At 43.4% G+C, this 16,544-nt stretch overlaps 1 protein-coding gene and 1 long non-coding RNA gene across 4 annotated transcripts in view; one reads left to right on the top strand and one right to left on the bottom strand.

The window, feature by feature from the left end:
• Positions 1 to 3,156: 3,156 nt before the first annotated feature.
• Positions 3,157 to 6,598, bottom strand: LOC143139075 (uncharacterized). Its single transcript, XR_012990332.1, has 2 exons — positions 6,514 to 6,598; positions 3,157 to 4,768 (listed from the first exon to the last, which is right to left on the bottom strand). It is a non-coding gene; the product is annotated as an uncharacterized LOC143139075 (long non-coding RNA).
• runx3 (RUNX family transcription factor 3) overlaps positions 6,577 to 16,544 on the top strand; it is a 58,430-nt gene continuing 48,462 nt past the window's right edge. For 2 of the 3 annotated variants that reach the window (XM_076299632.1, XM_076299630.1), the window contains exons 1-2: positions 6,577 to 7,235; positions 7,640 to 7,778. In XM_076299632.1, the coding sequence (XP_076155747.1) occupies positions 7,721 to 7,778 (58 nt within the window). In that variant the 5' untranslated portion in view covers positions 6,577 to 7,235; positions 7,640 to 7,720. The remainder of the gene's footprint in view (positions 7,236 to 7,639; positions 7,779 to 16,544) is intronic. The other variant, XM_076299631.1, reaches the window with a different exon arrangement.

The raw sequence follows: 16,544 nt of genomic DNA, 5'->3' as shown, positions 1-16,544 counted from the left end.
TCAATATGCCAGAGTAAATGCACAGCGGTGTAAATAGCATACACTGATATCTGTACCAGACGGGGTATTAATAGAACACATTGCTGTGTGCACCGGGGTACGAATAGCATACATTGATATTTGTACCAGATGGGGTATTAATAGAACACATTGCTGTGTGCACCGGGGTACGAATAGAATTCACTTCTAATTGCACCAGGGTATGAATAGCATACACTGCTAATTGTACCAGGGGTGCAAATAGCCTTACCCTAATACTATTGGTATTGATATTCTATTCTATTTTAAGTAGAAATGAATGGACGGATCAATATTATCAATATATTCGATTGAAAAGGACTAAACACAGTTTGGTCGTGTAAGCATTCATTTCATCTTTATTAGTCTCACGCGTTAAATCTTTTGTCTTTAAAAATGGCCGTTACTGTCTACATGTACTGCTCATGACTTCTTATGGACAAAGGGAAAGAGAGAGAGAGAGAGGGAGGGAGACAGAGTGTAAATATATGACATCAGCGAATATATGACGGTGAACTTGGTCACTTGACCACTTCTGATTGACGGCCTGGAACTACTACTCTGGTACGAAATCAGGATGCTGGTGGCCGGCAGTTCCAAAGCAATAGGTGTGAAGTGTGGCCTGGCGGTCAATTGCTATGTATGTGTGTGTGTCTGTATGAGTATAGGTTGGGACAATCCTGATAAAAGCCCTGAAGCCGCCTTGTGGCCTCGGCCATCGGCCGCGTACACCGGGAGCGTGTCATTTTCCTGTGCTGCCGCCTGACCAATGCCACAAGCATACACACATACACACACGTCAACACACACAAACACACACGCCCACATATACACATATACACATACACAGACACATACACATGCTCTCTCTCTTCTCTCTCTGCCTCTTTCAAACAGACACAGGGACTATGTCATTTTCGCCACGCTGCTGCCTAAACAGCCCTAAGCTCTCATTAGCAGGGCATTGTGGGTGTCTAGCAGCATGTCCGATGCCCAGTGCCCTCTCGCTAACTTCCAAACAACATGCTTTACACTCACACAAACAGTGGCAGCATAGTCAGAGAAACATTTTCATGGGCTTGGCAAACACGCACACAGACACACATCATGGATTGATACCAACATGATCTTCAAGATCTCCACAAAATTGAATCTTATCAGACGCACATATCTCTGTGTACTATACAGTATGTGATAGTCCATGTTAATGTAAACTGTGCAGGCTATACAGAGAAACACACAGAGATAAGGTAAAGATGCATACTACACAACTCGATGCCCTCACAGACACTATGCTTTTTCAAGGTCCTGGTTGGAGGCATTTGAAATATCACAGTGGCTCATTTTGATGTTCCAATCCATTTTTCTGATTATTAAAAATACCTACCTTTAATTCTCCATAACAATACAACAAATTCCCCTTATGTATAATCTATACAATATCATCTTCACTTAGAGTTGCATTTAGTGATAAGTATTTTTATTGACGTTAAAAAATCAGTAGTTTGCATTAATAGTCAACCATAATTATAAATAACACACTGCGTGAATAATATTTAATTATTATTAATATTACAATATATTGTAATGCAAACACATTATATACAGTATGTATTTGCATTACAATATCTTATTGTTAATATTATTGTTTTTCTTATTACTGGTAATACTTTATTTTATGGGGTCTTTGTTACAGTGTATCTACATAACAAAGTACAATGTACAGTAACAACCTATGTGACAATATGTAAAATCACGTACTTATGTTGTCCATACATAATGTATTTTTCTGTGGTTTGTGAGATTCTACTCAAGGCAAGTACACGGGGGAAATTAAAGAGTAGCCTAGGTTAACGGTCACCTAGTACAATTCACCTACAAACAATTTAACAGATAAATAGATAATGGTAGTTGTGTATTGTACAACATATATCGTAACACCCCCAATTATCACCACTTTTGTTCAGAAATTCTAAACGATGTTTTTTAACACTTCAAAATAACATTTGCTAAACCCTTAAATTTTTCAGTAGCCATAGGTGTGTAGATTTGAAGAAAATCTGGTTTGGTTCTTAACGGGAGCATTTACTGCCTGAAATATCCGATTTTGTTTACCACGCTAGGAGTTATAGTGCTGGCCTGATGGGTCGCCTATTTATGCCGTTTCAACGGCACATGAACGGTTAGACCGAGAATTCTCGTCATGAAATTAAAATTCCACTGGAGCTCCAAGCTGTTGTGTACACGCAGCCTTACAACACTGTTTACAGCTCTTTGAGTCACGGTAAAATTTCATTTTTGGTACATAGCTAATTTAGATACACCTATGGTGTGGGTGGTTGCGTTTCTTTAGGAGTCTGCCGTCTTGGTTTGTATAGAAATGGATATTAAGTGACACATACACACAAGACGGCGGAAATACGGGACCGACGGTAATAGGGGGAGTTCCGATAAGTACATGGTTGTTACACTGTACTTCATTAGTAGCCTACATGTTATCACTGCATTTGTTCAGTGTTGTTACTCTTTGCTCCTTGCTATAGTGGATTAAAGGGACACCAGGCAAGCCTGATGCTTTTTCTCTACGAAACTCCCCCTCGCTCGGTCTGAAGCTCTTTTCCTTTTCTTTGCATCTTCCGTCAAGGGTTTTAGCTGCTTCTTTGCCGGCTCTGCCATTATACACACGTTTGCAACAATCGCTAGCGTTTGGTTAGCCTGCCTCTGTGCTGTGGATGCAGGATGTAAATTGATCCTGCTTCGGTCGGCGGGTATGATACACTGAACTTGCAAGCGGGATATTCTTCCTACAGGCAGCAGGGGTGGACGAGAGATTCTACATTTGCCCTGTAATGAGTCATTTAACCATATACCGACTTACGAAGATGAGTAATTAACACGAAAACGTTGCCTGGTGTCCCTTTAAGGAAAAAGTCTATCTGCATTTGTATTAAGTGCATCTGGATGACCATTCTGGAAACCAAATTTAAATTTGCACTTGCCAGAGAGTACAACCTCAATACAGTTTTTTACAATTGTTTACACACGTTTTCAAAACTCCACACACAAAACCCACAATTTCTCACACAAAATGCAAAATGCCTCAAATCTCCAGCAAAATGACACACTACATTCAAAATGTCAAAAACACATGTTTAAATCAAACATTCGCCTCACATTACAAACACTTTTGTCATAATATGACATTTTGGATACATCATATACACACTGTTGCTCAAAACCTAACGCTCTTCTGTCTTTCATAGGCTTTATGTATTTCCATACAAGAGTGAAAGTTACGGTACAGAGAGAAGTTGAAATACACAGAATTATTGAAACCAAAAATAGTGATTTTTCGTAAATAATTTGCTGTTGCAAATACAGTATTTTACAGCAACAAGAACAAAGCAAAGCAAAATACAATGACAACCAGATGTACATGGAGTTCTGAAAAAGCTGATCTTGCCTAAGACGGAAATGACTGACTACTATCAAATTACTTTGCTTTTTCCAAAGAAAAGTGTGTGTGTGTGTGTTTATGTGTGTGGGCAGGGGGGGGGGAGGGTTGTGTATGTATTCATAGGTCTATAGAAAAAAATATTGAGCTAATGGTAACTTGGGGAGACACAAAAATATGGTAAAAAAGACAAGTTTTACAGTACATAAAGTCGACTTTTTGTAGAACATTCCTTTCAAAGTATCTGCATTGGTTCTGAACATTTCAACCGTATTGGATTTCAAACCATACCTACATAGAGAGTACAGTATGTCTACTCATAGGCCTATACTAAGGCAATGATTGGATGGTGTTCAGTAAAGTAATGAGTGTTTACACATGTGAAGAGAGAGAGTAAAGCACTGGTTATTTAGTGTGGCATTTTGATGGGTTGTGTTTGAAAAATGAAATCAAGTTACTTCCTGTTCGATTTTTGTGTGTTAAGTAGAAAATTGTGTGTGGTGTTTTGCAAAATGTGTTTTAGTCAATTGAAAACTGAGTCAAACACTGAGAATTAGTGTATGGTTTTGCAGATTTGGTGTGGGGTTATGATGTTTCGAAGACATGTTTAGAAAATTGTGTGACAAGCAAAGATTTAGTGTGTAAGCATTTGAAAAAAACTGTAAGTTGGTTAATGTCAGGGTCTCAAGAGTCTCAAACTTCACACCTTAGCCACTTTTTTCCTTCCCCAAAGAGAGAGGCCAAGTATTGGCCAAGTACAGAGAGGCAAAGTATTGTAACAAGCACTTCTTATAATGATCTGTAGGTACACAAAATACATTATGTGTGGACAACATAAGTCTGTGATATTACATATTGTCACATAGGTTGTTACACTGTACTTCATTATGTAGATACTCTGGAACAAGGAGCCCGTAAAATAAAGTGTTACCACTTCTTCTGTAAATATGTTGACTTCTTCTCAGTTGTTGAACATTTGGAGTAAAACCCCAGGGGAACAGGCTGTGTGTGTATGTGTGTGTGTGTGTGTGTGTGTGTGTGTGTGTGTGTGTGTGTGTGTGTGTGTGTTGTGTGCATGTATGCGTGCGTGCGTGCGTGCGTGCATATGTGCGTGCGTGTGTGTGTGTGTGCATGTATGCGTGCATGTGTGTGTGTCTGTGTGTGTGTGTGTGTGCATCCCTGTCCCTAATTCTACTGCTGCTGCTGCTGCTGTTGTTGCTCAGTGTGCAGAGTCCTCTGTGGTGGATGGGCAGTCTGCTGCTGAGGTCAGGTGGCAGTCCAGACAGTGGTGAAGGACTAGGAGGGGAAGAGAGAAGTCTGGAATGTTTGGGTTGATGGGGACCACTGATGACTGGCACATGTCCAATACGCCAATGTATGTGTGTGTGTATGTGTGTGTGTGTGTGTGTGTGTGTGTGTGTGTGTGTGTGTGTGTGTGTGTGTGTGTGTTTGTGTGTGTGTGTGTTTGTGTGTGTGTGTGTGTGTGTTTGTGTGTGTGTGAATGCTGAAAGTAATCATTTATTCACATTAATAAATGCATTTACAGTAATCACATTATTTAAGGGATGCATTGAAACTGTAGTTAGGAGATCTAAAATCTAAAAGCACAGTGCATTCACGTGCAATCTGACATCACACCTTTCAGGTTGTCAGGTTTCATGTAACCAAAAATAGACATCTTTATACACAGTAGGAAACCACAGATGGACTATACAGCAGGGTAGGCTAAGTATGAATTTAAGATCTCTTTCAGGTTATGTGAGGGTTGGGGGAAAGTTAGATTGTTTAAAAAAATCGTTTAAGAGAATCTTTAAACAAACATACACAAGATTATCTGATAAATGTCTGATAATGAATAAGTAAAACAAGTGAGATTCCCATTTTAGCTAAGGGATCTAATTGTGTTAAAAAAAACACAGCAGAATGGCGGAGAGAAAAGAATGAAAGAGAAAGAAAGAAAGAGCCTAGTAAATACAGAAGAAAAAAAGAGATGTAAAGACCACGGTGGAATAGGACACGGAGACAGCAATAGGTGGCCAGCGAGAGGGAGAGAAAGAGGGGAACAGAAAGACAGTCAGAAAGAGTAAAGAGCAGAAAGAGAGAGAGACATTGTTAATCTTGGATGCGTATCTATTTGCCATGTACTGTATTCCAAGCATTCTCTATGTAAATGTATGTCTAAATGTTCTGCTTTGGCAATGCAAAAATATTTGTCATGCTAATAAAGCTCACTTGAATTGAATTGAATTGAATTGACAGAAAGAGAGAGGCTGAAAGATAGAGAGACATAAAGAGAGGCAGAAAGAGTATGGAGCAGAAAGACAGGTCAAAAGTGAGAAGCTGGAGGGTGAGAGAAAGAGAAAAGTGCCAAAAGCAGGCCAAACTGCATGCCTGGCACTGCTGCTCCTTATGCGGCAAAGATTACGATACTATCAAGTGGTAAGTGAGGGAGGAGGGTTGGTTTTAAAGGCCCCAAAACCACCAGCGCACACAAATACAGATGCACACTAAGAGCGAGCATGCACACACTCTCACACTCACACGCACGCACGCATATATACGCACGCAAACATTCTCTCTCTCTCTCTCTTTTGCATTTAGACACACATACACAAAGACAGGAATAAAAACTCTCTCACACACACTCATTAGCACACACACACTCTCACACACTCTCAGACAGACTTTCACACACACACACACACTCAAACACACACACACACACACACACACACACACACACACACACACACACATACACACACATACAGTACACACACACACACACACACACACACACACGCACACACACACACCCCACTTCGTGTGAGGTTGGCCTGCCACAGGCTCAGTGGCCTCTGTTCCTCTCCACTCTCAGACAGTGGTGGCAGCTGAGGCCCACCCCACTTCTGCTCTCTCTCTCTCTCTCTCTCTCTCTCTCTCTCTCTCTCTCTCTCTTCCTCTTCCTCTGTGTGTCACCACTCCGAATAAAAAAAAAGAAATAAAAAAAAAAGATTCATGTAGCCTATAAGCACACTGACTGTGAGCAGCGAGTCGTCTGGGTGATCTTCTCTCTCTCTCTCTCCGTCTCACTGCGTCTCTGTGTGTCTGTCACCGAGTGCGGAGTGGCAAATAGCTGCAGGCAGGCTGTGGGATGGTGGAGGCCAACAGAAGTGAAAACCACCAAAGATCATCCAATCTGGGGGAGGAACACAACGGAAACATAAAGCTGAGAGAAAAACATCACTGGGGGGTGAGAGAGAGAGAGAGAGAGAGAGAGAGAGAGAGAGAGAGAGAGAGAGAGAGAGAGAAAGAGAGGCCTGCTTGAGTAAAGTGAGACCAAAACCAAAGGAGAAAGAAACTGCACGGGGGAGGAGAGGAGAAGGCCTGTGACCTCACGTGACATGTGACGCGCTCTCCACCAGTCACGTGGTGGGGTGGCGGGGACGGGCAGGTCAGGCCAGCGTGAGAGGCGGCGTGAGGTCTGCTCACCAACCGCCTGATACTCCTCTGAGGCCACCAGCATTTGTTCCTACACACGGACAGACAGACCCAGCAGACAGCCACACACCTGGACACTCCATCCGTCCGTCTAGCTACCCAGCTAGCCACGACTCAGCAGGCCAGCCGCACCGCGCCGCCCACTCATCTACGCCCTCCTCCCCTCTCTCTCCCTCCTCCCTCTCCTGCCTGGTCCAGACGGTCTCACTACCACCCTGCCACCAGCGACCACCACCAGAGCGGAACATCTCCAGCACCCGCGGTGAGCCTGACCCACAGGAACATCAAACTGACCTGTCCCTCTCGCTCTCCCACTCTCTCTCTCTCTCTTTCCTACCCACGCTGTGTATTTTCCCTCTCCCACCCCGTCTTTCATCCTTTCTCTCACTTAGCTTCTCTCTCCCTCTCTCTCTCTCTCTCCCTCTCTCTCTCCCTCTCTCTCCTCTCTCTTTCTTAATGTCTACTTCTCTCGGCTGCACACACATGCTGCTCTCTTTGCAGGCTTGTGGCTAGGGATTCCTGTGGTACTCACAAACCCCAAATACTTGGTTGCAAACGGGCGCTCAGTTCCAGGATCTCTCTCTCTCTCTCTCTCTCTCTCTCTCTCTCTCTCTCTCTCTCTCTGTCTCTCTCTTCCTCTCTTTAATCTGTGCTGTCGCTGTGCAGGGCTGCTGGTTGTCGGCGGCTGGTAGAGGTGGATTGCGAGAGACGCCACCGACCCGCTCTTCTCCCCTCAGCGAGGAGGACATGGCGTCCAACAGCATCTTCGACTCCTTCAGCAACTACTCCAGCAGTCTTCTCCGAGGTAAGGCGGCCATCTGACACCTCTCTCCCTGCACCCCCCCCCCACACACCCACCCCCCCCCACACCCTCCCCAAGCCTGTTTCCTTTGCCTTCTCCCAATCACCGGGTGTCGCCTCGCTTTGCCTTGAGTCGTGTTGTGTTCGCGTGGAGCCCGAGAGAAGAGTGAGAAGGAGAGGGCGATGTCTGTGCGAAACGCTGACAGTTGAGCTTTGAGAGCGGTCCCTGGGCCTCTTTTTGTGTTTTGGCAGTTGTGGGCTGGCTGGCGTGACTGTTTGGGGTGGGAGGTGGAGGGGGGGGGGGTGAGAAGAAGGGTGAGTGAGAGACGTGGGGGGGTGCAGAGAGAATGAACAGGAGAGAGATGCGAGCAGAAGTGAAGAAGCTGATAAATAAGTGCTGTTGGAGCAACACCTCTGCACGTGAGACTTTTCCCCTCCTTGACGTTGCGTTTTTAGGCTGCATCTGCATTTTACGTGTCAACTGCCAAGTTGAAAAGTTGAAAAGGGAAAAAAAACAAACTAAGTTTTATCTCCTGTCTCAGACCAGCAATGAAAAGCATCATTGGGACGTACGTGCTCCACTTTGATAGCACCAGTCTGTTAAAACCGATTTGGCTCTGATGCGGTGCGGTTTACGGCTGATCTGGGCCAGGCTCGGTCCGCAGTCAGTTGCCGTGTGAGTTGAGGGAGTGCTCTTGTAATGGGCTGCTCAACCACACACATTATCAAAGCTACTACTCAACCAGGCCTGGGGAAGAGGGAGGAACCCACGCAGCTAAAGCCTTTACTGGAAAACAGGCGGCAGGAATAACAAAAAACATCAACGTCTCTGCTTCTCTGTGAATTGAACAGTACTGCAAAAAAACTTTGTGATCATACTTACATAATAATTCACATGTATAATGTTTGTATGTGCAATCATATGCATCTTAGTTTATGTGTGCCTGTGCTTCTGTGTGCATGCATGCATGTGTGTATGTCCCTGTGTGCGTGTGTGTGTGTGCGTGTGTGTGTCTGTGTGTGTGTGTATGTGTGTGACAATGTGCATTTGTGAGTTACGGTCAGACTGTATAAACAATATTTCCAACCAAAAGGCCATTTGTTGCTATGGTTTCCCAGAACCATGTCATGAAACCAAGCTAATGTTGGAGGCTCTGAGGCCCACTGCTTATAAAGTAATACTGTGGGCTCCTCTTGTGCAGTGTGTACATGTGTGTGTGTGTGTGTGTGTGTGTGGGTGTGGGTGTGGGTGTGGGTGTGGGTGTGGGTGTGTGTCTGTGAGTGTGTGTGTGTGTGTGTGTATTAGTATGTGTGTGTATTAGTATGTGTGTGTACATGCGTGTGTGTGCGTGCGTGTGTGTGTGCGTGTGTGTGTGTGTGTGTGTGTGTGTGTGTGTGTGTGTGTGTGTGTGTGTGTGTGTGTGTGTTTGGAAGTTTGGAAGTTTGGAAGATACAGGGCTTATTTTGGCTACCTCTTTTGATAAAGTTGGGGGGTTAGTTTACCAGTGATTCATTGCTTGGACGCCAGCTTTCTTCAATCTGCAAACACCTCTAATTGTATAGTTTGGTAAAGCTCACACACTAGATACACATTAGCTCTCGGTAGCGAGAGAAAAATGGGATTTACATTTGTTGGCTGCTTGTAAAGTCCTGACATGTGAGTTTAATGGGGCCCCGTCAGCATTCGATTGTTTGAGTCATTAATCTATGTGGGGATAAGGGGATGACTTTCAGCTGTTTGGGTTTTTTTTAAGAGAGAAAGAGAAAGAGGAGCTTCGTGACATGCAGAAAAAAGTTTCAAATTTTTCTCTATCGACAGCCCTTTTGCTGTGTTAATTAGAGACAGCGAAACGAGAAGAACTACCAGCTCTTAATTGTTTGCAGAACATTTCCAAACTCTTTTGAACCCCCACAACCAACCCCCCTCCCCTTTCCTTCACACACATGTACGCTCACACACACACACACACACACACACACACACACATGCACGCACGCACGGACGCACGCACACACACACACACACACACACACACACACACACACACACACACACACACACACACACACACACACACACACACACACCACATCTGTAGTTCACATGAGAACAAGCATCTGATATCCCCAATGCAACCACAGTGCTCCAAACCAAGACAGTAACAGTGTTCAGGCAGCACGTACAGATATCTGCATTCTTTTTACAGTTTCCTCTTTACAAGTCCCCCTTGTCTATTCTGTCTCTCACACACTTGCACGTCATTCTTCTGTGGTGTAGACAAGCTACTGAGAACGAGTTGATGATCACTTTTTAACGCTCTTCTTGTAGAGCATGGAATCCCAAACACTAAAATGTGTGTTTTCTTCATTCTTCTTGTAAACTGATTAAGGGGTAGATTTTCTCATTTAGGGATCTAATTCAAAGTGATTGAATGCACTAAGACATGGTAAGACTGGTATGCAAGCGCAAGGCAAGCCAGGGGGAAAACAATCTAAAAAAGGGCTGCAATCACCATTGGAAATCATTAGTGAATATGCAATATCCTCTTACAATTCAGTCGGCTGAGAAAATTAAGCCGTATTATAATGGAAGGCCAAAAAAACATTAAGTCTACCAGTTCAATTTGAAACCCTTTCAAATAAAAACTACCTCATGTAAGCGAAATACTCTGGTGGTCGGTTCAACAACTTACCGATCAAAGACTATGGCTCCCCGAAATCAAAGTAAAATTTAAAGAGATTGTTGGAAATTGGAGAAACTATTATAAAGTGGTATTGAGTAAACTTCTAAGTCTTGCATTTAAATGCTCCACACGCAGGATAGCATGTATTCAGAGCACAGCTGCTCAGGTCACGTCAGACTTCATCAGCCGTGCAACGAGACATGAAGCCTTTTCGTCCAAAAACTCATTATGTCAGTATCATTTCAAAGCAAATATGGCACAATGAATGGATGGTTCAGCTATGCACTGCCACTGATTAAGGAAACATTACTAATCTGTTTGAAGTCTGATTGAAGTTTGAGCAACTTGGTAGGTGCTTGTGTGATCGCAGTTCTTTTTGCATTTTCTCTTCTTTTTCTCCCTGAAATACTTTACAATTAGAGCTACTGCAGTGTTTATTCTTTATTCAAATATTAAAAAGCTAGCTGGCTTAATAAGACCACTACCTGTTGAAAAACAAGAACCTGCTAAAGGTAGATCACACGATTAAAACATATTTCTGTAATTCAATTCAGTGTACACTACATACCTCTCCTGATTAATACTATTGTGAATGATCAACAGGTTTTTTGTTTATGTATAAATCTTTGTTATTGATATATTTTATAGTTCTACGTATGTATCAGACAAGTATAGAATTAAATTATGATTTTGACTGAGAATAGCTGGCATCAACTGCTTTAATGAAAAATAACATTGATCTGATCTGTGCTACCTCAGATCAGTGTTTTTCATAAAACTCTACTAGTACTTAACAAAAATGTAATACATTTTATTATGGACAACTGAAATGCCTTTATGTATAGATATCAGCCTTACCTAAATGTATGCAAATGTATGCAAATATGGGTTTTATGGCAAAGCACACTGTTATAAGGAATTTCATTTCATAATACATAATATGACACAATTAACTTTGATGGAAAATAAGGAGAAGGAAATGAGGAAAAAATCCAAAACAATGTCTTACGGAGCTGGCTTGACTGTTCTTCAAGAGAACAACAAAAAGCACCTCTAGTGATGCAATGTCTCGCAAAGATGGTAAATACAATCAAGAGAAGGAATGAATAGTATGTATGGCGCTAAAGGCGCTAATCTGATGCAGACTGCCAGGGCCCCTGCCGTTCCACGAGAACCACAATGAGGTTACACCTGCTCCTCTGTAAAAACAAACCATTAAGCGTTTAGCTGCTCTCCCTCTCACACCCAAGGTTCAAATATCCAGGGCATGCACATACACACACACACACACATCCAAGTTACCTCAGGTATGAGTCATCCAGAACTTCCAGGTCAGTCTATGCTGTACAACTAAGCAACGGCCAACAAGGAAGTAATAGTCACCTGCGTCTTGTGGAATTTCCACAGAAGCACTTTCAGGGCAGCCATTTTGTAGGGGGTCTCCAGCGAGAGCCAACCACACAGGAGCCTGCTCGCTGGCGCTGCATCAGGCGGAGAGGGTGGCTCTATTAGAGAGGGAAGGGGGGGGGGGGTTTATAAGTTTGGCTCGCACTGCTGCGTGAATGAAAGTACAGATTTTTGAGAGGGAGAGGAAAGCCTCAGCCCTCTCAAGCTAACTCAACTGGCTCAAACAAACCCACAGCTCAGTGAGCTGTGCCACTGGAACTGGACGCACTGAAACGGCAAGAAAATGCAGCTTCTGTCGTTCATATCCCATGTGATGCAGATTAGAGGGAAAGCGATTGAATTTATGGAATGCACAAAATGCAAACAGAATGGCAAAATATTATATTCACAAAAATACTGTATGTGGTAATAATGCTGTTGCGGGTAAATTATATTGAAATATTATTAAATGTGAATAATAAGCGGAAATCCCATGGTTACTCTCTCATATCATTTTTATTTTCAAAAAGTGCAAATAGGCTGTAGTTATGTCAGAGATTTAGAATTGAAACATCAAAAAGTGTGGCTTCATGAGAGACGTTCGGCTTCAACTCTGCCCTTTGAACTCTGGGCAATTTATTAATCACATGAACATGTGCCGCTGTGTGCTCGCCTAAATGAACGCTCTGCATGAGTGGAAGACATTCAAAGGCATTCTGCATGTGCACTTTGGCTCCTCAGCTCCAGAACATCAGGAGTGCTGGAGAGCCCTGAACACTGAAACCAGATATTAAGAGTTTCGATAGTCGACAGAGGAAAATAATCTAGGAGGCACAAGGGCCACCGAGGAGAGGACTCCTGTCTCCAATTTGGGCCTGCATAATATCTATTTATAAAGCGCACTCTGCTGTATTGGATCTGAACGATGCTCTGGACTTGATTAGGCCTCCAGAACGGTTGAGGGGAAACTTATTTACTCTTATTGGGGCTGTCTCGTGGTTTTCACCAGTCCACTGCAATGGTTGATGGGGGATGAGTGGTTTATGGATAGTTAATGATGGGCTCTCCCAGGTAAATGGGGGGTCCTCTCATAATGGTAGTTACTTGTCCTGTTACTGTCTTTGTGCCTTTCTATACTAATATATATAGATGTTTCTATAATAAGATATTCCTTATTATTTAATCAGAAAAAAGCAAGTATTGATCTCAATGCAACATAGAGTTAAACCTATGCAACTGTAAATACAATAAAATAAAACATATTTTAACTATATCAAACAATGTTGATGGATTTGAACAACCTTATTATGTAACTCAAAGGCTCCACTGCAGCAGTGAACAAACCTCAACAGTTAATGAACTGAGGTATAGTGCTTTATGAATGGTTCATAAGCACTTAGCAAAAGTGTCCATGTAGTTGGAGGTTTCAGTAGTGCAGTCCTGCTGCAGACAAAGGGCACTGACGTGATTGTGGATGGCAGTTGAGACGAGACTAAACTCTGCGGATGTGTGCTAAGCATATTACTGCACCCCGTTCAGACGAACAGAGAAGAAGGAAGAAGCAAAGGGGGAACCAAATGTGTATCGCAGCCTTACATAATAATTACTGCGCGGGCAGAATGAAATAATTGGTATGGTGAAAGGCACAAATGTCCAAGTCTGTCATGATACAATGAGCGGAGATGTCAACGGAATTTATAATGTCTAGACAAACTATTTTAGCCGGGGACCCTCTGAATGTGGAAAACGAATGGCAATGGGAACACATGCATGCAGGCAGGAAAGTATGCAGACGACGAAAAAGAAAAAGTATTTGGGTAATTGGATAATGAGAGGGGCAACGGTCGCCAATTTCAATCCTCTTTGATTTGGGGAAATCATGTACAAGCGATCTATATGGCTTCAATACTCAAGTGAGTTGTGTTCTTGGGGGCGGATTACAGCATCACAGGAGCCGACAGCCTCCATAAAGCTGGGCCAGAGTAAGGCTGATTGAAGCTGTGGTCCTGTTTAGTGCCCATAAGCTCATCCTCTTTGTTTTAATAAACACTTACATTTCCACGTCTTTCAGTCAAAGACTGCTAAGCCTTGTTTCCTATGATCTATTTGAAGTTTTTTATTAAGTGTTAAAAGATCAATCATTCTGCAGTAAATGCCTAATTAATTAAAGCAGATGGAAGTATCAAAAGGTCACAAGTTGTTTTGTTTGTTTACTTTCTCACACTGCATTTCTGAAAGCTGTGGTGCTTTCCTGGGTGTGTTTACAAGCTGGTCAGTACATTTTTATGTTTGTGTATGCATGTGCGTGTTTTTTTGCTGATTTTATGAACTGTGTTCCGTTATGGGCCTGTGAAACGTTTTCTTAACAGAGGTCAGGGCTCCAAAACTCCACCCTGCTGTACAACCACATTCTGCTGTTAGCATCATTTCTGCCGGAGAGGGTGGGTGACTTGTGAAACCCTGACATGGCTCAGTGGCTTCAGTCTTTGGCAAACCGCCCACTGACATTGTGCACCTTGATCCCTTGAGGTCCTGATTTCTTTGTCATTGATTCCCAGAAACTCAGTAAAAAAAGTATAGTATTAGTATTAGTATATTTGGTTGTACCGGCGCTTCCTCATATCTGTATGTGGTTCCTTGTCATGTTGCCATGACTTCATACATGTGGAGATCATGTAGCTCATGCTTATTCATTGCGGTTCTGAAAGATGACATTGTGGTTCAAAAAGCACTAACCCAGTGACATGAATCAGATGTTGATCCTCAGGTGGCCTTTGGGTTAACATTAGTTTAAAAAAAACATCCAGTCATGTTGGGAAAAGGTGTTGAAAGCCTCCTCCCTTCTCTCTCTCTCTCTCTCTCTCCCTCTCTTTTGCATGGCCCCACCAAAGAAATACTGGCCGTGTTCACTACTCGTGAGCACACCCTCTAACACAGATGCCATAACATGGCAGAGTCAGCCTTATTTTTGAAGGCAGTTTGTTTTGGTTATGAGGTGTTCTCCCCCACCCCAGCACTGTCATAGGAATGATCTTAGCTCTTTCTTTTGTTTTGATATAAATAACCTCACTCTTTCACTTTTATTCACATCTAAATACATATACACAAATCCAGACATGCCTAGGCAATATTTTTGAATTATGATTTGTGACTTTCAAGAGCGATACACATCACTTTTCATTTAACTCCAAACATTTCCAGACATGATGCAAAGAAAGTGCTTCTTCTCAGTTGGAGGCCCCTGACCACTCAATTGTTGTTGTGCTTTGAGACGGTCTTCAATCTCTCCAGGGACAATTTCAAGATGCGAAAAGCATTTCTCGCTCGCTCCCTCGGTCTCTCTGTCTCTGTCTCATTCTCTCACTATGAGAAATCTTTAATCATCCTGCAAACATGCATCGGCCCTCCCTCGTCTTACCAAGCGCAATAAAAAAAGAGAAGGTAATTATGGTGGAGCAGAACTGCAGATAATGATAGGACATGGGGAGATGGGAGGCTGGAGGCTACAAATTGTTTTTGATGCTCGCTTTTCCCTTGCTTTTCCCAGAAATATTCCCACTTGTTTACATGCCGTTAATTGTGCTTAGTGGGATGACACCCTCGCTGCCTCCAAGGCACGTCTACCTGCCAAATTAGCCTGAAATTGACTTTCGCCCTGAAGCAGATCAAATGTCTTGCGTCAACACGTCGGGGTGCCCTGACTTCTTCCACTTGAGCGTAACAACAAGCCTTAATGTCTTTGACCTAAATAGCAACACATAAAACTGACTTGTACTCAAAAACAAGAACATGGTTAGATGACAAAGCAGGCCTGTTTGCTTACCCACCAATATAAGACATGCTGTGATTTTATTGGGATCTCCTAAGGAAACGTTACGTTATTTCTGTGCGATCAAGGCTGACCTGCAGTAACCCCCAGAGCGATTGGCGTCTGGGCGCCGCCGTTGGTCACTCCCTCTCAGCTAGGCCGCTCTGGTCTCGGGTACTCACTTCCCTGTCTCCGCAGAAAAGCCCCAGACTGTAGGGATTCCCCACTCAGCTGAGCAGCAGATGTCTGTCCTGCTCGCTCTTCTCCTTGTCTGGCTTGAGGTCAGCGAGTCTGGCGGAGGGGGCATGGTTCACACACGCACGCACGCACATATGTGCACAGGGGACACGGCTGGACAGACAGACAAGCATGTGAAAATGCATCCCACGTCTCTGTCTTGGACATGGTGTGTGTCTAGTTCCCTCTTCCCTTCTTGTTTGTCTCTCGCTTTCACACACACACACACACACACACACACACACACACACACACACACAATATTTATATGAAAAGAATTCCCAGTCAGACTATGATTCAGCAGAGACTGACAGACTTCCAGATGACCTTTCTGCTACTGTGACTGTAATGATGGTGTTACGATGCAGCTCAGTTTCAACCTCGTGTGGTGGACCTGAGAATGCCACCGATAACAACTGTTTCACACAGCATGACCTCCTGTAACCCCAAGCAGTTAGGCCATCTCACCAATCCATCATCCGTCAGTCCCTCCCTGCCCATCATGGAAACGCAAACAGGAGAATCCCCAGCAGGCCCCTGTTACAACATCAGCGTTGGCACGGGAGAGACTTCTCGCGCAAAGAAAAAAGGCGCCATAAGCCTGACTGGCGAGGGAGAGAGGAAGTCTGTTTTCATGATGCAACAGCCCAGAGCC

Source organism: Alosa pseudoharengus, unplaced genomic scaffold (genome assembly GCF_046254945.1).
Source record: "Alosa pseudoharengus isolate Yale_2024_CS ecotype anadromous, Long Island Sound unplaced genomic scaffold, YU_APseudo_1.1 YU_APseudo_1.1_scf_22, whole genome shotgun sequence".
Lineage (NCBI taxonomy): Eukaryota > Metazoa > Chordata > Actinopteri > Clupeiformes > Clupeidae > Alosa > Alosa pseudoharengus.
The sequence above is the reverse complement of the archived record's forward strand: the minus strand, read 5'-3'. Positions and strand labels throughout refer to the sequence as shown.